At 40.1% G+C, this 23,829-nt stretch overlaps 2 protein-coding genes across 7 annotated transcripts in view; one reads left to right on the top strand and one right to left on the bottom strand.

The window, feature by feature from the left end:
- Window positions 1-23,829, bottom strand: part of LOC101152959 (bcl-2-like protein 12) — a 465,085-nt gene that overhangs the window by 415,309 nt on the left and 25,947 nt on the right. The window contains exon 3 of one of the 2 annotated variants that reach the window (XM_063704194.1): window positions 10,815-10,960. The exons of the other annotated variant lie outside the window; for it this stretch is intronic. The gene's annotated coding sequence lies outside the window, so the exon portion shown is untranslated. Of the gene's footprint in view, window positions 1-10,814; window positions 10,961-23,829 lie in introns of those variants that run through there. 2 annotated transcript variants of the gene reach the window in all.
- The window catches only part of CPNE4 (copine 4), a 747,750-nt gene that overhangs the window by 705,076 nt on the left and 18,845 nt on the right, over window positions 1-23,829 (top strand). For all 5 annotated transcript variants that reach the window (XM_055383286.2, XM_004036316.5, XM_055383287.2 and 2 more), the window contains 3 exons: window positions 296-355; window positions 11,201-11,334; window positions 20,782-20,836. In XM_055383286.2, the coding sequence (XP_055239261.2) occupies window positions 296-355; window positions 11,201-11,334; window positions 20,782-20,836 (249 nt within the window). The remainder of the gene's footprint in view (window positions 1-295; window positions 356-11,200; window positions 11,335-20,781; window positions 20,837-23,829) is intronic.

The following is a 23,829-nucleotide window of genomic DNA, read 5'->3' as shown; positions in this document are numbered from 1 at the left end:
GAAAATATAGTTTTAGTCTCACTTCAGAGGCATAAGCTGATTAAAATTTGCATAAACCATAATAGAGGGGAGCAATGGATGGATATTGGCAGCATTCATAGGCCCATCTGTATTGATATTGCTTTCCTTCTCTCCTTTAACAGAACAAACTTAACTGACCCATCTTTTTTCAATGATGTCTGTCTGCCCTTTCCTCTGGTTTAGCAGCTTATCAGTCACCAACCTTTAGGCCTCCAATATATCAGGAAATAGACTGTGCTGTTATTAACCCAGTTTCCTCTCCCCTCCTATGCAGATTCACAAGATGCATTCTTTCTTGGACTACATCATGGGTGGCTGCCAAATCCAGTTTACAGTAAGTTGTTTTCATGTTGATTCCTTGATTCTTATTCAGGAATCAAGAGATGAGGGGTGGCACTGGGTTTGGGGGATAAGGAGACAAAAGCTTATTAAAACCTTCAGGCAGCTTTGTTCAAGTCTCATTGTTGAAGCGTATGGTATCATGTTTTTGAAATGTGTTCACACTTCTGTTTTCTTTAATAAGTATGGTTTTCAGCATCATATCAGGAAATTTATGCCACTCAACATCAGGTGGTCTAGGAAATCCTCCTAACGCTTCCCATTTCTTCAGTAACTATGTGAGGCATGAAGCAGTGTAGCCTGTCAGATTCCATCACTTGGTGAGAAAAATTGAAAGGAAGTAAGCCATGCAAGTAAGTTCCACTGAGCCAAGGCAGATGCCATGGTTGTGTTCATGTGACTAGACCACAGCACCAATGTCATACCCAGTAGTCGGGACCAAGAGTAAGCCATACAAACAGTTCATTAGGCAATGAAAAGATGAATTCCAAAGATCGGAGAACCAGGCCGAGGTCAAGGTTGAGAAGTACAGTGGGTGTCTATACTCAGTGAATGGATCAAGGATCATCCCCTGTATGTAATTTGTGTGCCCTTGGGATTTACACACCCCTGATGTATATTTGACTGGGTAGGCTGAGTCTTTTTAAAGTGCCTAGGTAGGTCAAGGTTGTAAGTCCATCTGCACTGGAACAACTGACTTTCACTGACTTAATGTTCAAAATCCTCCTAGGTTTGGTCAGATGTGACTTCCAGAAAAAGAATCCCCAGATGGCAAAAGACAGATGTGCTAGAACCCTTTGGAAAGCAATGTGGACGTAAACAAGAGAGATGTAACTTGTACAGCATTTATTTCTCATCTTACAGAAATGTACTAATGAAGCTCAGCCCTGTTCAGCTCCCTGACTGGCTCAGTCATTTGAAAAAAGGAAAGAAAATGGGTTTCAATTTTTAGTCAAGCTTTGGGCCCAAGAGAGTAGACAGGACCAATATATTCCTGGAGCCAGGGAAGATGGTGCTCAAAGGACTAAAAGGAGTCTCAAAGGGATGAGATAAATGGTCATTTACTAAACTAGCTTCTTCTTAGCTAGGGAAGTATCCTCTGTCCTAATCTCAGGGAGGTCTACCTATGTCCTTCCTAAACTTGGGGTATTGTGCATTTATTTCTGAACACTTACAGGAGCAAATTTTAGAGTTTGGTCACCTCTTTAAAGTCTAAGATTCTCTAATGCACAGCCAGCAAGCCTTCCTACATTCACACTGTCACATACAGAAGGTAGCAAGCATGTTCGCTGAGGATACACATCTAACTCTAGCTGTCCTGTGGGCTCATTGCTGCTCTGAGCATACCCATATGGAAGTATGGAAGCAAGTAATGTCATAAAGGAGAGCTACTGGAAATAGTTTCCCAAGATCTTAGGCAAAAACTTGCCTAAGGAAACTATTTATAGCTTTTCAAGGGAAAGCTCTATTGATTTCAGTCTGGTTTAGATTTTGTAGATCCCATGCTCTTGAACAACTCTGTATTCAACCTTCAGGGGCTTGCTCTGCCCTTCAAATTGTGCTGCAAAGAATCAGCCCCAACAAAAATTAGGTGCTGAACCCCAACCTAAAGGGTTCCCAGCTCCACATCCTGACTTTCAGATATCCCTGTGCCCTGCCTTGTTCTCCCCTCCTTTCTCAGTCTGCTGACCTTCCCCCACTGAGAGTACCACTTCAGTGTTTGTCACCAACAACACCCCAGTTGCAGCTCCCCATGCCCTCCAGTGTCAACTGATAGACCTGTGGGAGGTGTGAGTGAGGAGAGCAGTCTGGAGCAAGGAATGAGAAGATGAGAATGTACAGATGAATGCTGAGGAGAAGGGGGCAGCCAACAATAGTTCCTCCCCGAAGCCCTTCCTCCTGTAGGGTTTCAGGTTGGGGACTCAGAAGAGAATTGCTAGGTATTCTATTCCCAGTGTTCTACTAAAGGAAACATACCAGTCACTTCTATGTCATTTTCTTCCAAAATTAAGTCAGCTTTCTCATTATAAATGTTTTATTGCTCAAGTGGTGCAACTTAATTTAAATTATAAGCTGTAATGCAAATCGTTAAGAAAAAGTATCGTGTCTTATTTAATTTGGTCTGTAAGTGTTTATTATCTGCCTGGTTATTTTACTGAAACCATCTGGCAACATGAAAAGGAAGTGGCAGAGAGATGAGAAGTGAAGAGAGGAAGGTTTCCTGGCATGGAGATGGGCAGAGGAGAGAGAGAAAAGGGATGTTTCATTGCAGTAATTATACCTCAGAGGCTTTCAGAGGCAAAAACCCCCATTGGCACATTATGTGACCCTTGGCTCCTGAGCAACCAGGGAGCTTTAGCCAACACAAATTTTTGTCTCCCTGGAGAAAGGCCTTCAAGCACCAGAGGTGACATAAAGTTCTGGATGTTCTCCATTTCCTCCCCTAGAGCCACTTTCCATCCTTCTCCACTCTCCCTTCTGTGCCCCAGGAAGCAAGCCTCCTTGGATGCACCACCCAAGCTCTCCAGCTCTTAGCTTTTGGTTGGATTTGACCAACGAGAGGCACCCATCAGAGATCAAACAATAGGAGGCGAGAGAACTTGAAATATTTATTTCTCTAGCTGCCTGCCTGCTAGGCTGTGGTTTGGCAGCAACCTTCTTCCTGACAGGAGGTCACAGTTCCTGTCAGGTGCCCTGTCCTGAAGATACTCCTCTTACTGAATTCTAGTAACTGCTCCCTCCCACTCTTTCTGGTCAGTTTCCATTAACCTTTTCCACATGTTCGTGAATTGTCCCTTTATTAAACTTCCTCAATCACCTTTTGAGTGGACTTTTTGTTTCGTGTAGTGGCTCTGACCAATACAAAATATAAGCAGGGGCTAGGAGAAAGCCTTTGTATCTTCCATAGATGCTGGTGCTTCTGGTTCAATTTTAAGAGTGTTAAAGATGGGGGCATCTTTCTCCTCAGCTGCTAAGCTGCTCAAAATACTTTTGCTGAATTGTAATAATTGAACCCTAAACCTTCAAAGGGAGGTTAGATTTAGAAAAAAGAACAAATTGGATAAATAAACATGATATTGGGGTTTTGCTTTAAAAAGCATCCCCCATAAACTTAAGTATTTATGCACCACTATATTCTAATTATAAATACTAAAACCTTAATTAGGAAAATGAATAAACAGGATGTATTTAGGGGAGTATTGGGGAAGCAGTTTGGGGTCAGAACTTGAAGGGCTTTGAATTTTGAGGTAATTTGGTGGATAATGCATGTTCAAAAGGATATTGACGAGGGCCTTGAAGCAACAGGCACATGCTTTCGACAAGTAAACCTGGGTGTTTGATGGTGGTGTTGGGGAAATGAGAGATGAAGCAAGCAGAGATGGAAGCCCACTGCCACAGGCCTGGTACCAGGTAAAAAGAAGCTAAACAAGGGTGGCAGCAGCAGGAGAGGTACTGTGGAAAGAGAAGCACTAAGCCTCTGCCTAGAATACAATGAGAAGACTGAAAGCAATCGAAGCTTTTGTGCCTGACTGACAGAGCATAGTGGACCTGGTCAGGGAAATATGCGAGGCAACAGCAGCTGTAGGCAAGATGATGAATTTGGCTTTGGACACGTTGGAGGTACTTTCAGGTATCCCAGTGGAGATGGTACTTATAAATATGGACCTAGGTTTCAGGGGAGAGTCAGGAGCTACATGTATGTGGCTGTGGATGAGATGTCCCAAGAGAAGAATATAGAAGGAAAAGGGGCCTGATGACAAGAAATTGTAGAGGACCTCTATCTGGCAGCAGAGGAAAGACGGGCAAAGAGTTAAGGGAAGAAATGCCAGAGGAGAAGAAGGCCCAAGGGGAGGCAGTAACTCAGATGCCCAGGAGGAAAAAGCTAAGGTTAAGATCAAGGGCAACAATCTTGCATGGAAAGAGAAGTCAGAGGGTGAAGAACATGATGAGTAGGTAGGTGTATATCATCTTCAAAAGAGCAACTTCAGCATAACGAGATAGGTGAGACCCAGGAGTTAGAGTGTAAACAGAAGGTAAGGAAGTGAACACAGCAGGTATAAGTATTCATTCAAGAAAGTTAACAGTGGGCCGGGCGCGGTGGCTCACGCCTGTAATCCCAGCACTTTGGGAGGCCGAGGCGGGCGGATCACGAGGTCAGGAGATCGAGACCAAGGTGAAACCCCGTCTCTACTAAAAATACAAAAAGTTAGCCGGGCGTAGTGGCGGGCGCCTGTAGTCCCAGCTACGCGGGAGGCTGAGGCAGGAGAATGGCGTGAACCCGGGAGGCGGAGCTTGCAGTGAGCCGAGATCGCGCCACTGCAGTCCAGCCTGGGTGACAGAGCGAGACTCCGTCTCAAAAAAAAAAAAAAAAAAAAAAAAAAAGAAAGTTAACAGTGAAGGGAAGGCAAGAGGTACAAGGAGGATGGCAATTTAAAGATTAAAAGAGAAGAGATTTTAAGCTCGAATCGGACTATAAGCAGAGGTAACAGCCCAGTGGAAGGAAAGAGATAAATGATGCTAAAAAGAGCCCTAGACAGTCAATGATTCTTATTCTTTTTTGGTCACATGAACACTTGAGAATTTGATACATGATCTATAGCCTCTTACTGGGAAGTGCACACATCCAGTTTTGCATGCAATTTGGGGAGGTCAAGGGAACTCCTGAAGACAATCCTTGTACCTCACATGAATCCTTGAGTCATAAGAACTCTAGAGCAACTAGTATTGCAGTCTTTGAGGAGGTGGGTGCAGGTGAAACAGACCACAGCGTGAGAGATTGGGTTTGGCACATGGTAGAGCAGCTAAAAATAAAACCAGATACTAGAATTTCACACACAAAATACAAAGTTATAGATAACACAAAACAGACAGATGCCGTAAGGTATTTGAAAAGAAAAAATGGTAGAAAAATCAAAGGTTTTTTTGGAAGGTTATTGCTTTTTCATATGCTCAAAAATGTTCATTGTAACACAGATTTTTACACAGGCACTCTGTCAGCAACCTAAATGTCTAACAATAAGGTAATGGCTATGTAAATTACAGTATTCCTTTAAATACTATGATATTTAGTATCATAGTATTTAGTATTGACTATGATAAAGCCTATTTAAATTATAATTCTAAGGTTTAGATAATAACATGAGGTCATGTTTATGACATAGTGTTACAAAAATGTAAAGCAGAGTTACTCTATGATTACAACTATATATATATATATAAAATACCTAGAGAGGAAAGAAAAATAAAATACGACTTACCAGCCTAGTGGCATGGTGAGTGATATTTTTTTCTTATTAATTTTAAACGGACATTTCTTTTGTGTCATTTTTAAAAATTGAAGATAATATTGCTTTCTCTTACCTCTGACTATAGTTTATATTTTAGTAATATAATAAGCTGCTGAATGCAACTTCTCCCAGACTGACCTTCAAACCTAAAAATTTAGATCACTCATTAAAGGTTCTCTCAGGAAATCTTTTTCTTTCTTTCTTTCTCTCTTTCTTTCTTTCTTTCTTCCTTTCTTCTTTTTTTTTTTTTTTATTTTTTGTTTTTTGAAACAGGGTCTCACTCTGTTTCCCAGAGTGCAGTGCAGTAGCACACTGGAAGCTCACTGTAACCTTAAACTCCTGAGCTCAAGTGATGCTCTTGCCTCAGCCTCCTGAGTAGCTGGGACTACAAGCATGTGCTACCACACTGGCTACTTTTTAAAACAAATTTTTGTAGAGACAGGGTCCAGCTGTGTTGCCCAGGCTGGTCTCAAACTCCTGGCCTCAAGTTATCCTTTCATCTCAGCCTCCCAAAGCACTGGGATTATAAGTGTGAGCCACCACACCCAGTCTCAGGAAATCTTTTCTAACCCTAAAACATTTAGGGCATCCTATGTCCACACTGTGGCCCAGTTTACATTTTTAAATCTTTATTTTACATCCCAGATTGAACACTGATCTACTCTGGTGTCGACCTTCGAGTCTGCTTACTGCTTAGTGAGCCCTGCTTACTGAATTTCTATGCAAAGCCAGGGTACAATGGGTTAAAGAGGCAAATGCTTTGCCATTTCCAGAAAATGAACCAAGTAAGTTTAGGTGACTTTCCCTATTTTCCTATTTAACTGCCCTCTTAGAAAGTTTTCTGAAAATAGAAAAGAATAAAAATGTGACATTATTTAAGAAATGGTCCAGACCAAACAGTATGTCCACCTACAAGGTTCATTGTATAGGTCCAAATTGTACACAGCTATTTAAAAAGAAAAGAAAGAAAGCTCCCCAAGAATGTGGTCCCAAAGGTAGACTGCAGGTACAACTAACCAGAGGTTGTTACACAGCAGCTTCCCTTAGAAAACGTTGAGAAGGTTCACAAATGACCTGTTTGGCAGATGAAGGGAAGGGATCTGAGGAGCGGGGTTGTTTCATGTAAGAATCTAAAAATGCCCAAAGAAAGATGCTCATCATTTGCAACCAGCCTTTTCCCAGGAACAGCTCCACACACTGGGGACTTGGTGTCATGGAGGGAGCATTTTGCATTCTTACTTTACAAGGTTTGCAAAGCTGCTCCACAGTTCTGCTTAATAATGAGCAGTGGCTTCCTGGCCAGAAGGAAAAAGCACTGGGCACCTGTTCTTGTGCTGCCTGCAGAGAAGATTGGAGCACATACCAGAACCACAGGTTTCCATAAATGCTTCCTATCAGGAAATGAAAACGTGGTGGCTCTGCAAGCTCACCGGTTTTCAGAAAACCAGGCATCAGTAGCCACCTCCACACACTGACATTTTTCAGTCATTTTCTTGCTTTTATTTCTCAACTTAATCCCATCTTTCACTGCCTCCCTGTTGCTTTCTAAAACAAACCTAACCTTTCACTCTGCTCTCTTTCTACTAATGCTAACTTTAAAGAGCACAGAGAATTCTTGGTGGAAGACCACCCCCTGAAGATAGATATTTTATCTCCAGCTTCATAAATGAGGTTTTAGGAACCACTACTTTCCAGAAAATAAAAACGAAAATATTTTAGCTGACTCTTACTTAAGACTGTCCATTGCTGTCTAGTCACATGATAAAATTTTTTTTATTAAACCATGAGAAGTATAAAATGGGCTATATGGTAAGAATCATAAGCCTATTTCCTTTTTCATCAGTTAATTTTTAAGTTCATACCCTCCCCTAGGTCTATATGAGAATCTCCTGAGATGAAGTGGCCTCTCTCGTTGTCATAGACGTAGGGGCCATTGCCATGGGAAAAGTGGAAACCCTAGAGGCCTGACTGAAAAGAAATAGTAAAATTTCCACCAGGCATGTTTGAATGTTTAAATAGTAGCACCAAGAACAGGCAGCCCAATACTAACCTTCTAGCATTAGCCTGTACCTTGTTTCATTATCTTCAAAATATATTATTCTCTTCTGTCCCCTCAAAACCTGGCCATTCCCTTTCCCTAACTGACATCCAACTCCGCATTCAAGTGGTCACAAAATCCTATTCATTTTCTATCCTTACTTTCTTCAATCACTCTTTCCTTCTCACCATTATCTTTGCCCCACCCTAGTTAAGCATAAGAAAATTATTCCAAGCCTGACAATGAAGAGTTGATAGGAATGAAAATGACATAGTAGGGTCAGTATTGGAGGTAAAGCAAGAGACGTACCTGGGGTGCAAAATTTAAGGAGATTCTCACTCTGCGGATTTTGCAAGTATAGGGTCTGCTGAGAGTGAGTGCCTCCTTGGGTTTTACAAACTAGGCACTTCTTTTTGCCTCACCCCATCTCCAGCTCTGATATGTTTTTTTTTTCTATTATTTTAAAATATATTGTTGCCACAATCTATGTATGCTTGTCCAGACATTACACACACTTATCTAGATATAACATATTCATCCAGGTGATATACTCTGGCTCAGATGCTGCCACTAGGTGCCTGCATGCTAGGAGAATTTTGCCAATGCCTAGGAATGTTTCTTGAGCAGCCATTTTTCTTTATGGATTTTTTTCTTCTGGCCTATATAACCCGATTTCATTGTCTAGTTTTATATCAAGACACCAGCATGTTTTTGTCATCACAGAACACCCTTAACACTTCAGAAGTTTCAGTCAGGCAACCAGCACATGGGACAGATTGTTAGCTTTAGTATCAAGAGGCAGAAGCATGATGCCTTCAGAGGTAAGGAGGTGGTGACCCCTGATGGAAGGCATCATGAATAGAAGTGAGGTGGGCCACAAGGTGTTTGTTATTAATAATAAAGTAGCAACACCTGCCAATGATTCACTTTTTAGATAAATTAAAGCAGAATCAAGGTAATCTCCATAACAACATCTTCACACTCTCTAGAATTCCCTGGAGTACTAACATGCTTTCCTCAGTGGAAGAGAAAGGGGTGGCTTTACATCTGGCCTTCCCAGCATTACTTTTACCTTTTAAACACTATGTACACCTGTGCAAGGTGCCATTATCCCTTAAACATGTCCCATTAGGAGTAAAAGGCTGAGAATGGTGTATGTGAGTTGAGCTTGGTAAACCCAGGAGGGCCCCAAAGATATGATTTTCTCAAACATTGTCTCTCAAACATCTCTGGAGTGCGCCTCTCAGAAATTTTCCTGGAATTATCTGCATGAGTTTGGATCTCTATCTTGTTGAGGCCTCATTGATGGATCCTGAGGTGCTCTTCACCTCCTTCTTGTTCAGAAAATGCATGTAGGTTCCTCTCTCCCACCAGCTTTTCATCGTAGTCCTTGATTAAAAGGGCCTCACCTATGGTCTTCCTTTTTTTTTTTTTCTGGTGGGTTGGCTCTCACCTTCAGGATAAACCTGTCCCAGAAGACACTGGACTTTATTGGTCTCCCTAGGTTACCTCCAGTCATCCTCAGTAACAATCATCTCACTATTGTGTGTACAAACATACATACACACACATTTCAGTTTTCCTTTTCTTAACTTTTACACCCATTTTGGTCACGAAGAGTTTATTCAAGGCAATTCTTCCCCAAATTGCCATGGTTGCCTCCTAGCAAGTCTCCGTACCTCCAGGCCAAATCTCCTCCATTTTTTATTGGAATAATTATACCCATGAGAAGTCCTGGTGTTTTGGTCATAGACATACATGTTCTCCTGGATGTATGATGGCGTAATGGAAAAAGGTAGAAAGGAACCATATAGACTTGGATTTAAACCCAACTCCAAGCCTTCTTACCCTATGTCACATGAAAATGGAGTAATATCATGCATATAAATGAAGTAATATCATGCCCTCTGTGTCACACACAGTTAGCACAGTGCCTGACACAGAGATTATTTCTCTCTTCTTTCCTTTGTTATCCAAAGTAAGGGAATCTAAGGTTCAGGGAAGAACTGCAATTTTTCTTCAGATAACCTCTTTTTTTTAACATACTCTTAGTACTAGCATTTATCAGTAGGCATCCCCTGATTTTAAGAAATCTGGGTATTCCGAAAACAGAGTTTGAATCCTACCTAAGTTTATTTTTGACATAGTTCTGTGGAGAGGCAAGGAAGAAAAAGAAAAAAATAACAGAGATGAACACGTAATTTCATGAAAGAAAAGAAAAAAGCCTATAAATGAATTAATGTTAGCCTATTGCTTTTCTTTCCTAGTCACTTTGATTTGATTGCAGGGTACAATATCAGATGTGACTAACATTTTTTTCCCCATCAACTTATACCTTAAGAAACACAAACACACACATGGCATGTGTTCTCTACCCTTTCAGAAATAATGTTCCACCTTCCTAGAACCAATGGTGCATTCCAGTTATTTGTTGTAATGAAATTTACCAAATATAACACAAATAACATTTCCCATTATGATTCCCAAGATCATATGAAAAAATAGAGCCTTTCGGGAATAGTAAGCCAATGAATGTATTCTACTCTACCCCAGAAGGAAATGGAATTATGCAACATAAACATTTCTTTCTTCCCATATGACTTTTTATTTTAACCTTCTTCCCTCGAAGCTTAAGTGGCATTTTTAAAGAGATTTTTGCTGGGTTAACTTTTATTTAGATGGTGGTGATGTTGGAAATTAGAAGAAGTGTTTCTTCTCATTTTAACACCCTCGGCTTAAGCATTTTTCGTTCTTTCTTTTGTTATTAAGAAGTGTTCAGTGACTCAACGTTTACTTACACGATTATGATACTGGGGGTCAGAAGAAATTTGAGAAGTTGAAGGATAAAGGACTAGTTGGTGGCAAGACAGGTTTCCCTTCTCCACTTCCCACTCACAATGCAATAACATTCAGGCATCCCCTTTGTTGTAGGCAGGAGTTCTTACATGAATGAGAACCAAAATATTGAATGCCTTATAGGGAGCTGCTCCTTCCAGAAAATTCGTTATAACCACTCTAACACATCTCTCTGCATCTGGCCACTCATGGAAACATGACAATGGCTTTGGTATGAAGACTGTATCTTTAACACAGAATTTGGTTTTAAGGGATCTTACCTATGCCGCGTAGATGGAATTGTTCTGCCCAGGGAGTGTAGAAGTCTTTTCTTAGTGAACTGTGAAATTGGAGGGCAGATATTCTATCCTTACTCTTGCTGCCTGGTGAGATGGATCAACAGCATCTGGGCTTTCTGATCTATGTCAATCTCAAGTTCCTATTAAACAGAGAGAAGAGAGTGCACTGGTGGGAAGGGAGACTGAAGACTGCAGAAATGGCCTCAACCAAATTAATAACTAGTTTTTCAAGCAAATTAGTTTATTCTCTTTCTTTATTGGCAGGGTATGTAATGTGCTACTGTTTTTGACCCGAGGCCAGGTCTCTCTCATGACTGATCACAATTCTTAGGAGATGCATCCACTTTAAATTTACCTTTTCTTGTATTTTTCTCTTTTAGGTAGCTATAGATTTCACTGCCTCAAACGGGGACCCTAGGAACAGCTGTTCCTTGCACTACATCCACCCTTACCAACCCAATGAGTATCTGAAAGCTTTGGTAGCTGTGGGGGAGATTTGCCAAGACTATGACAGGTAAGAGGCTTCAGGACATTTGGAGCCTTATCATCTCTCATGTGGGTTCAGATGGTCTTTGGCTGATCCTGGGCAGAAAGTGGAAATTAAGTCTAGTAGCTCCTTATGTAGTGACTTCAAAAGTTTCATTCCCTCTGTACTAGAAAAACTAAGTTTGTACCTTGCTCACGCTGGTCACCAAACAAAATCCTTTCTCAGCCTTCTTCTCTCAATTGACTTGCAAGACGATTGGATAGCAATTTTGGTTTCCATTTTGTGAAGTCGTAGCCTGTGCCTTGCTACTCAAAATTGCTTATGCACTAGCAGCATTCTTTTTTTTTTATTATTATTATACTTTAAGTTTTAGGGTACATGTGCACATTGTGCAGGTTAGTTACATATGTATACATGTGCCATTCTGGTGCGCTGCACCCACTAACTCGTCATCTAGCATTAGGTATATCTCCCAATGCTATCCCTCCCCCCTCCCCCCACCCCACAACAGTCCCCAGAGTGTGATATTCCCCTTCCTGTGTCCATGTGATCTCATTGTTCAATTCCCACCTATGAGTGATAATATGCGGTGTTTGGTTTTTTGTTCTTGCGATAGTTTGCTGAGAATGATGGTTTCCAATTTCATCCATGTCCCTACAAAGGACATGAACTCATCATTTTTTATGGCTGCATAGTATTCCATGGTGTATATGTGCCACATTTTCTTAATCCAGTCTATCATTGATGGACATTTGGGTTGGTTCCAAGTCTTTGCTATTGTGAATAATGCTGCAATAAACATACGTGTGCATGTGTCTTTATAGCAGCATGATTTATAGTCCTTTGGGTATATACCCAGTAATGGGATGGCTGGGTCAAATGGTATTTCTAGTTCTAGATCCCTGAGGAATCGCCACACTGACTTCCACAATGGTTGAACTAGTTTACAGTCCCACCAACAGTGTAAAAGTGTTCCTATTTCTCCACATCCTCTCCAGCACCTGTTGATTCCTGACTTTTTAATGATTGCCATTCTAACTGGTGTGAGATGATATCTCATAGTGGTTTTGATTTGCATGTCTCTGATTAGCATTCTTAACCTACTGAATTTGAATCTGCATTTAACAAGATCCCCAGATGATTTGTGTATACTTTAGAGTTGTAGAAGCACAGGTCTATTAGACATTATTACATCTGATCCTCACATTAACACTTATACAGTATGTATTCCTTAAAAGAAGGGAATACTGTACAGGAGGTTAAGTAATTTGTGCACTATCACGTAGCCAGAGGCAGGACTTGAGCCCAGGTCTACCCACTCCGCAGCTTAGCCTGTAATCACTATGCTTCACTGACCTCAAAAGCTATTGGTAACTTCAGCAGAGGGTGTGGCACATGTATGTAGCCAGGTGCGTGTGTATGTTTGCATGTATGTATATAGAAAACATGATTTTAAGATCAAATCAATGTTCTATTTATTCTTACTTGATGATAAATATTGACCTTTCCTACCAAGAAAATTCCCTGTAAGGAGTATCTTACATAAATTATGTTAAACTGAATGTATTCTGCCTTTCCAGTAGTTTTAGAATGAAGTAAAGGAATTTAGGTGCATGCATAAGGAAAGCTTTTTGAAGTGAAACTAATGTAAATATAAATATGTGTAAATCTCAGTTAACTCCCTGGTGTGATTGTAAACCAAGGCTAGTTAGTAATGAGCAGCAACAAATTGACCTTTCAAACCAGGAAAATAAAGAAAGCAACTCCATCCTTTAGGTTTCAGAGGAATTTTGTAAGATAGCATGATTTCTGTTCTTTCTAGTGTCATAATTGGTGATAATCATACTAAAAACCTGTTATCCTCCTCACCATGGGAACTGACACATTTTAAGGACTAGAATGTACAGGGAAACTAATAGGACAGAGCAATGGGAAAGGTGCAGTCAATCTCCTGCCTGCCTGTGTCTCTGGATTCAGCTTGGTCATCACCAGTAACTCAAATGTAATACAAAGCCAGTTGGGGAATGAATGAGCAGGTCCAGTAAAATCAAAGAGCTTTAAACACTCAGGCCCTTGCTGATAATTCCTCTCCTGTACATCCAGGAAAGAAGTCAATAGTTATTTTAAATTATCTTTTTGGAAAAACACCTCTTATACTTAATCTTGAGGTATTGACTATGAAGATAACTTGAATTTCAACACTGATTTCTTCAAGCCCCAATGCAAGCAGTGGGTGAGGGGGTTCCTAGAGAGGTTTATAGCATATGAAGATTTCCACCAGGGAGAGAAAAGACTGGCCAATTGCATCCACTACATTGGAAACTTCTCCAAATGTCCCCAAGACACAAAAACAAGAATTTTCTTCCTTCTTTATATCACACACACAGATGCATACACACATTAGTAATCTAGTATAATAATGTGTGCACATATTGAGAGACAAGAAGGGGGAGAGTATCTTCAGGATTCTCAAGTTTTCAATCTTGAAATGCTTGCAAAAGATAAAGTAGGTAAATGCACTTAACACAAATGTCAAACAGTAGATGCTTAATTAAAAAGTTAACTCTGAATCTGCGGGGAAGAAAGCAGTCTCATAATAAATTACAAAGAGAAGACTGATGGGTTTTCTAGAAATGAAGATAGTAAGCCTCAGAGCCCTTATTATAGTTCTGCAGCAGATTTAGTGGATGATCTGGAAGAAGCTGCTGAACGTCTCCATTTCCTGATTGCCTCACATGCAAAATGCAGAGACTATAGTCGGAGTGGCATGTATATCTTGTAAAGCTTTTATCCCTTTGTGAGCCAGACAAAGTCTGGGGAGCATTTTTTCTTCCCTCAAAAATGCAGATTCAATATAAAAATAAGATATAAGATATGAAACCTTAAGAGTTACATGAAGAATCATCATAAGTGATTGTTTTAAAATTTTTAATAAAGTAAGATTGACATTATCATCCCCAACTGACCAAGAAAATCAAATTTCTACAGCTCAGTGGAGCAATTCTTTTTTCCATATAAAGAAAGCAGCTCAACATTAAAATGGGCAAATACTTAAGGAAGAAGAAGGAGGATTGAAAAACTCCAATGCTCCTTTTAAAAAGCTCCCTAGAAGAATGTGTATTGCAAGCTGCTCACTTGAAAACTGACAAGGTTCCGCTGTTTCTCTTTTGTGTGGGTGGATAGACAATAGGCAGAGTCAGGAAATTTCAAGTCGGGGCTCTGGAATTAATTTATTCTCACATCAAAGTCAGTGTGGTTGGGGCTCAAAATGAAACACTTGAATAAAAACTGACAGAAGGCATTGTTCCCCCTCCTGCAGTGACACAGAGGTTTCTAATCCCCATGAGCCTTAGAAATTCCTCCCAGCCTCTGGCAGCCAAGAGTTTTCTTTTTGCCTTGTACAGTCATTGCTACCAGGTCATTATGAGGTGATCCATGAGGTAGAACAGCTTGAGAGATGCATAAAACTCTTTTCAGGATGGCCTTGAAGGAAAGCTTCCCGCAGACAGCTTGTCCTCAAGCCTGCCTGCCTGTTCTGTCCTTCAGCCTCTGAAAGAGATGGTGCTGCTCATTTCCTCTGCCTTTGACCACCCACCCCAGCACAACTACTTGTACACACACACAAAAACACACACGCATGTATGTGCGCGCACACACACACACACACACACACACACACACACACACACACAGGCCCACAGAAGCTCAAGTTGTAGCACTTCTCCAGCTCCTGTATCCTGGTCTCCCTAGTCTGCTCAAAGCCAAGGTGACATCTTTTCCTTGGGGCCAGCAGGGATATGGGTCTCTGAAAACCTGAAATGTTCTCTAATAAAAAGCATGGTCTATCTGCTATCAAGACAGTACAGAAACTGAATGTGTACATTTCTTGGAAATATGGATTGCCATTTTATGGAAGTGTCTATCACAGAATGAGACAGATATCAGAAACCAAGGCAGCATTTCTCCATGATGTACTAGTTATGGTATGAGAAGACAAAGTTAGAACTGAAACCCAATCTGACAGGTATTTTCAAGTGTAGAGCAGTTGGTTAGTGATGAGAAGACAGTTCAAATCACGTGCTACCTTGTCCACTCTACACCAGTCAGTGGTCCTCAGCCTTGGCTGTACATTGAAGCCATTCGAAAAGCCTTAAAATGTGACGATACCTGCACCCCACCCCAGAATCTCTGATTTAACTCTCTGGTGTGCATCCTGGGAATTAGAATTCTTTATCCTGCTAGGTATCCAGGGTTGAGACCCAGTGTTAAATCATGAGAGATGGCTCAGATGCAATGGCTAAGGTCCTATGCAGCATCTATTTAAGCCCCAAACACCTCATGGGAAGCTGTAAAGACAGAAAAATTAATGAAGCACAATTTTTCCCCAAGTAGCCCACAATCTCATTGGGCAGAAACACGTGTAAATAAATTACAGCCCAGCATGGCCGGGGAAGTGTTGCCCTGTGTCGGGATGGGAACTGTATAAAGGAGGGAAGGGCTAACTCTGTCCTTTGTGGGAAGAGGGGTGGTCAAGGAGGGAGTCCTGGGGATGATAATTTCTGGACTGATCAGAATTTGGCCTTCAGCTTTGTTGTTATTAGAATGTGGATGGATTTGTTCTCCTTTTTCTGAATCATTAGACCAGACAAGCCTTCTATGAGGACAGAATCAACAGGGATGATAGAGAGAGCATGGGGAACTGGTGACAGTTAGACCCGGGCTCAAACCCCAGCTCTGCTACCTCTGTTGTCATAAGATTTGCATTCTATGGGCCTTGGTTTTCTTCATTGTAAATTGAAGATGTATCACTTCCCTTGCAGAGCAGTTATAAGGATTAGATATAAAGCAGCTGGCTAACACAGGTTCTACCTTTATAAATACTCAATAAATGTCAGAAGTTATTATCTTTAATACCCTAGATTTATGTTTCAAAAATGATCTGAACACAAAGGGAGACAGAACTATTGTGTCAGTTCTAAAGTTCACTTTGGACCAATGATCTTTAAAATATTTTTGCTCATGTACTTTTAAAAAAATTATTAAAATGTATAGCTGTCACATTTTTTCACTGAAATCTGACATTTTTCATCATGAGTTTATATAGTGATAAAGAATGAAAATTCTAATGTGTTGTAAGTTTGGACATTTTATAATAAAACTCTTACATAACTCTTGTGACTGAGTCAAGTGGAATCTAAATGCTGTAACTATTTGATATCCACCATCATCCATTTTGTAAAAAATGAGCAAGCTCTTCAATGTGAGTTGAGAATTGTAATTGTTTCTTCCTTTTCATCAACTTATATTTCCATTCTCCTCCCTCCAAAATTTTATCCTAATGTATCTTAATAAAATTGGTTTGAAATTCTGTTATAATCACTGTATATTTCTGTAATAAAAATATAAATTTAAAATTTTTTAGTTTCTAAAAATTTCTAAGATGAAAAGATTCAAAGTATTTTTTAAAATCTGAGTTTTATTACAATTATTACTAGTGCATAATTGATCAAAAGAACATAAATGTACTAGAAATTTCAGTATAATTTTTGCCTATAAAAACCTATCAGAAATCAGCTCTTACTGAAACAGATAATGGGGTGTTTTTACAATTTGTTTATAGACCTGTGGATGAGTGCTACCTATTACTAGAATGGGAGAGTCGAGCATCAATTCTAACTCAGTCTTTTGCTCTTATCAATGTAAATACTAAGAAAACCTGTTCTTATAAATAAGTGTATGGAAATAAATAACTTGACTAGCAGTATTACTCAATTCTTTCAAGTTTAAGTTATATACCAAAAAAAATTACATAATGGCCAATCATCAAAACGTTTTCTTCAATGAACTACCAGCTGACATCAGCACCTGCCAAAATTTATTTAAAGCAAAACTTGGCAACTACCTGACTTGCAAAAGGATTTTTTTCCCCTAGTGAATCATTCATGTTTATAATTATTCTTCTTGTATATGATGCTACAGAGTTTTTACACTCTGGAGCAATGGACTATGATGGTTAAGATTCAGAATAGGTAAAAGAGAAGGATAAGTGAAAGGGAAGGTATGAATGGAGAACAGGTCTCTCCATCACAGGCATTCCCAGAATATCAATTTCAGCAAAAAATACATATGGATGTAGAGGAACTGAATACTGATTTCCCTTTAAAAAAAAAGCCATGTCCTCATATCCCCAGAAGTGCTTTGCATTTCCAGGTACCCCAGTTTTAAGACCTCTGCTTTAGAGAACAGTTTTTATTAAATGTCTAGGTGCCCTGAGATGCCATATTGCTGTGAGCTTCATTTCCTTATGGATACAGTAATTTTTCTTTACGTTTATTAATGTTTTGATTTATCTCAAAATCTTCCTTAACAGAAAGGAGAAAATGGTGGTTAAAAATAAATCTTCCATCTGGAGGTCATTTGACAATAGCCATTCCCTAAGAAGGTCAGGACAGCTTACTCATTACCATTGAAGCACGTAGGTTTTTTTTTATTGTATTTTATACTATTTTATTCTGGTGATAAGAAAGATTGCCTTTACCCATGTGGTAATATACCCCTCAATTTTCCAGATTGTCTGTCTTTGTCAATCATTTTCCCAGCAGTTGCTAAATGGCCCTTTGCTGGGTGCTGAGTGGATCCAATCTTGAGTTCTTAAAGCGTTAGTATACAGATGCTTTCTTTTGTGTTCAACTTGCTTTCTTTTACTTCTTGTATAATAAGACTCTTCTCTGCCTAGTTTTATTTTAAAACAGAAATAATGGATGTTTAAATCCATTGTGCTTAGGCTTAAAACTTTTTCTTTAGTGTGTTTATTAGTTAGAGGCTTTCTGGTGGCTAAGTTCAGAGAATTTATCCCTCCTGGCTCGTTATTATTCCCTTGTAGGTGAGGCATTTTCCCTACCTTCCTACTCTTGAAACTCGATTACATAACAATGCATCATGCTCAGCAAACATTGAATCCCCAAAAGTGGCTTAGAAAGTATAAAAGGAATATCATTAACGCTAGAACACCATAGAGATTAGAAATGGATGGAATGTTAGAGCTTACCCCTCCTAAACTCATCAAAAAAAGAAAATAAGGGTGTGGAGACTCCCAGTTTCTCTATTTTGACTTCTGGGTCATCCTCGAGTGTGAAGGACCAGGATCCATCCTCCACCCAGAAAAGCCTTACTTCAGGCTTAACTAGAAAGTACCCTAAAATCCCCCTCACAGATCTCTTCTCACACCTACCCATGCTTGTTTTGTTTAAGGAGGAATTGCTGAGGCAAAGTATCTCAGTATGTCCAAGGACCCAGAAGTATATTTTCTCCTATCTATAGCTAATCCTTCATAAGCTGTTGTGAGTCTCTATTTACCCACATTAATACCTTATCTAATACCTGCTAGATGCAATGCACCACAAAGCCTGGATTGACCCAACAGTGAGGAGAAGTGGGAGTTGGTGATTTTCTGGAGAATTTAGACTTCGATTTCAAAGCATTCCAGCTTCCTTGTATCTCCCAGCCCCTAACCCCAAATTCGATACAATTGGCTATGTTTTGGTAAAGTTTTGTCAAAACCATCATTGGCTAGTAATGAGCTCTTATCAGTCAGGTGGTGATAAAGGAGAATCTAGCTTTGCTACTTTGACTTTTCTGTCAGCCTGGGGATTGGTGGGGCTCATCCCTTTTTCCTTATAGATGTTTAGGACAGTGAGCCCTAACCTGAATTGACTGAATATACCAAGAACAGGGAAATGTAGGAATTGTTCCAAAGAACGAATCTCAGTTAATTTCTTAATGGGAGAAGAAATAAAAGGTAGATGACATGAGAAGGACATGTCCTTGCCAAGAGCCCTATGGCGACAGCCACCTGACAGCACAACTATTCGATTAAAGAGGGTCTTATTTGTTGTCTAGGCAGGGGGTCAGATTACTGGAAGTACTAGTAGAAAATCACATTTAATACTACACATAATCATTAAATTATAATGGTATAACAGAAAGGTATGGGCTTTGGAATCACACAATTCTCCTTGGTAATCACCTTAGGCCACTTAGCCTTTCTGAGGCTCTATTTACCTGTAAAATGGAAATAATAAGTAGGTGAAGCTTCCAGGATTGTGTGAGAATTTAATAAATAGATACATCATCTAGCAGGGGGCTGGTACATTGTATGCATCAATAAATGTTAATTATTCTCTTCCCCATCCTGTCAACTATAGTACAGTAAAGTTAGAGTTAAGATCCAATATATGTGAATGCATAATTAAGAGAGAAACTCCAGTGTGCATAAGATAACTCAAACCAAAGGATATGTAAGTGATTCTCTCAGGTTTTCACAAGAATCCTCCCTTCTTTTCATAGCCACATTTTAATAATTAAAATTCATGGATTATGTACTCATTAACTACTGAGCACACATTCCATGACAAGTTCTATAATAAATGGTGGGGCAGGGGGCAGTTGAGGCAGAAGACAGTAGAGATATAAAGATTTTAATACCAAAGACAGGGTCTCTTTGAGTTCAAAAAACAAGAAAAGACATGTAAACAACTTATCACCGCTTGTATGTGATAAGGTGGTGGGCACAATGAGTCATATAGAGGGAACCAAGCTCTGTCAAATTAGCCAAACTTACAAGCTTTCCACTGCTTGTTTTTTGCTTTTGAGATAGAGTCTTGGTCTATTACCCAGGCTGGAGTGCAATGGTGCAGTCTTAGCTCACTGCAGCCTCCACCTCCAGGGTTCAAGCAATTCTCTTATGCCTCAGCCTCCTGAGTATCTGGGATTACAGTAGTGCACCACCATGCCCAGCTAATTTTTGTATATTTAGTAGAGATGGGGTTTCTCCATGTTGGCCAGACTGGTCTTGAACTCCTGGCCTCAAGTGATCTACCCACCTCAGCCTCCCAAAGTTCTGGGATTACAGGAGTGAGCCACTGCACCTGGCCCCATTGCTTTTTAATATCCATTTGGATTCAGTCTTATCTGTATTTGAACTCTAGCTCTAATTAGTGGCATGATCTTGAGCAAGTCACTTTACCTCTCAAGGCATTTCCCCACCTGCAGAAGGGGAATAACTATCTCTCCCTGTAAGTATTTTAAAAGATGATACATACAAAAGGTTCTAACACAGTCAACCATAACAGTTACCTAGTTCATGGTCACTTTTCAAAGGAAACAAAGTTGAAAGTTGAAGTGGAGGCCATTGATGAAAGGGTAGGACCATTTTATTTCTTAGTATAGAATCTAGCAAAAAAACTAAGGGAGGAAGTTGTAGACTAATGACTGTAATGAACTTAAGGGGCTGTTTCTTGATTTTAATTATCCATGCTATTGCTACCCCCATCACCACAGACAATGAAGAAGCATGAGTCAGCACTGGCATAGCAACATGGCCTAGCAACCTAGTAATGTAGGTTAATGTTTTTCTTTCTCATTAAATGAATAAATGAAGCAACTTGTTTTTTCTTTTCTTCATTTTGGTTTCAGTGACAAAATGTTCCCTGCCTTTGGGTTTGGCGCCAGGATACCTCCAGAGTACACGGTGAGTGAGTGGAGATGGGATCTTCTTCCACTTCACTGTGGTCAAAGGATAACTTGGGTCTTCTTTGCAGCAGTCTCACACTCTTGACTCTGACCTAACTATGTCAGTAGGGCCTAAAGAGTCAGAAATTGTCTTCAGAATCAGTGAGATTAACTCGCCAGGGCCCGTCTCTTGATGAAACCCTATCTCCTGGTATTTTGGATGGGTCTTCTCAGAGGTCCAGATGAAGAGTGTGATTGTTTAGTTTCTTATAAATGTGGTCAGAGTCTGAGAAAACACTCAAGAAGTTGATCTCCAGGGGCTCAGAACCTATCCACTCATATATCCCCTAGGAAATAGAATGTTATTGGCAATGCCAACTGGGAAAGTCCGTGACAATGGAGTCTACACACTTTCTTATCCCAAGTCTCCGAGTCCAAGTCTTGTATGGGAGACACAGAGAAGTTGTGAAGAAAGAACTATTATGACTTAGAGAATTGGGAAGCTGAAATGTTCTTATGAAGACATTGGAATCCTATTTGGTTTTGATAATGATTTCTCATGACCGAAAAAAGGCAAAGATTGTGTGTAGATAAATTTGCACTGTAATAAGGCTGAGACACTACTGTGATATTCTAGATGCTCCTGTAGAACATTCTCCACAGAGAACTCGTGCCCACTAGGTGGACAGGGCCTTGGAGAGACAGCAGGGTACCTCTCCCAGCCTCCACCTTACCAGTGCCTCTGAGGTCTGAGCTAAGTACAAACAACACTGCCCAATCCTCAATTTCTCTTTTACTGGCTGTGTCTGAGCCACAGGTGAGGAGGTAGATGCTGACATTTGCTCCCTCACTAGAGCCGTCATATAAAGGGCTTTCCCCTTAGGTATCCTTTTTGAAAGAGGAAATCAATATCCCTGTTGCTCCTAGAGTGAATAGTGGATGGAATGGCTTGTGTCCCTGACCTGTTCTCCTTCTTTCTTGCCTTGTATTCCACACTGGCCTTTCTGCTGGGCATAGCTACATAATTCTAGAAGCATTTATTAGAAATAGAGCTTGTGGAGAGAAAGAATACAGAACAAGAGTTATCAACTGGTGGCCTATAGACATTATTCAGGCTGCAAATATGTTATATTTGACACACTTTTAAAAAACGAATTCAGCAATTGCATATATAAAATGTCAGATTTCTGGCTTCTCTTGAAAACCTGAAAGGCCTGGCAACACTAAGATTAAAAGATGACCTATACAAGAATAAGCTGGAGCTGAGGAGATATAGGCCCCTTCAAATCGGGAATGTAAACAGGTGAATGCCCACTTTCTTCATAGAGCTGCTGAATAGCTCAATAGCCATCAGCCCAGCTACCCAGGGATTCTTGAGTTTTCACCACATCCCCACCAGGTGGTCTTCCAGCCTCAGGTTGGCCCAACAGGGCTGAGGACAGAGCTGTGCACCATACCTTTTTCTCACTAATGACATCTTTTTGGTTCCCTTCCTGGAGTAACTAATCTTTCTTGCTGTTTTCTGAAGTCCTCTTGTTCACTTGATCCCCTAACTCCATCCTTCCTGTCAGCAAAATCCCCTGGTTATTCTTGTTTCAATAGGCATCTCTCACATTTCCCCATTTCTGGTCCCCTAATTTCTCCCATTCCTCAGACAAGCACTGATGATTTGAGCAGCTCAGGTACCCCCAGGAGAGTTTACAAGGTTGCCACAATTTACTTCTTAGGACAAAATCTCAGAGTATGCATTGAAACTGAAACACAAGCACCTCTCTTTCTTAGTTTGCACTTTCTCAGAAACAGATCTTGAGACAAGGGTTTGGACGCAAATACTTTATTTAAAAGGTGAGGGAAACCACAATAGAGGATGGGAAGTGGAAGTCAGCACAGAGTATATTATCAAGTCAGTTACCGCTGTTGGCAACTGGTGCTTAACTCTGCTGAAGAACCCTAGGAGACAATATACAGCACACATGGACCCCGAGGGATAAGGGAGCTGGGGTATGTATACATCACCTCCTGTTAATTACTGATTACTCCCAAGGGTCACTTTTAGCCTGTCACTTGGGCAAGCAAGGCAGGCCCTGGAGGCCAAGAAAAAACTTAAGGTAAACAAAGCAAATAAGATGACTGAAGTCAGCTGGCTTACCTGGAAGTGCTAAGAGCAAGGGACTAAGATAAGCACTGAGAGCATCACCAATCACCTCCCACTAAGAAAACAGGTGTCTTTTAACACAGTGACCTAATTTATAGATACCCAAAAGAGTCACAGTTTGGAAATATCCTTTGAAATGAAATTCTCCATAAAATACCAAATGATTCAATAAAAATGTCCAGATGCCAGAACATCTATCTTGTTTTATCAGGTTTTTGGAAAGAAAAAAGTAAACAATATGTTATTTGACCTTGTGCATAGGTTCTGCCAGGTAGAGGAATTTGTGTTGAAATATTACAAAGTATATTACTTTATTATGTTTCCAAAAGTAGAGTGCAGTCTGTTTTACCTGTAGGTATGTGAAAATCCTCCTGCCCTGTAGTTCTGCATATCACGTTAATGATTCTTAAGTGTCAACTGCTTAGCTGAAGCTTTTATAACCATTGCTATCTTCAGCAGACAGCTTGGGTTATTGAGGTTTTTTGTTTTTATTTTTGTTTTAATCACTGGGTCCAAATAGAGCTCAGCCAAATCTAAGCCTCCAGTCTGTGGCCAGTTCTATCTAGCAGCTATTCGAAGTGATCTTTCTGAAATCTTTTCTTGGATTTTTTTATAAGTCTTATTCTCCCCTCCTGACAGCATTTATCTGATTCTGGAAAATCTTCCTGTCACCTCAACTCCACAGGGAGCTTAGAATTCACCCTCCGTCTTATATTGATTGTGTAAAGGCTTGAAATGGTTCCTGCTGCTTAACACATAATGAATGTAATGGGCATTTGTTTGCAAACTCTAAACCCCAGTGCCTTCTTACTGGATTAAAGTTGTAATTCTTCTTTCTTCCTGTTTTTTAAATTTTA

Source organism: Gorilla gorilla, chromosome 2 (genome assembly GCF_029281585.2).
Source record: "Gorilla gorilla gorilla isolate KB3781 chromosome 2, NHGRI_mGorGor1-v2.1_pri, whole genome shotgun sequence".
Taxonomy (NCBI): domain Eukaryota; kingdom Metazoa; phylum Chordata; class Mammalia; order Primates; family Hominidae; genus Gorilla; species Gorilla gorilla.
Note: the sequence above shows the minus strand (reverse complement) of the source record. Positions and strands in the feature narration are given on the sequence as shown.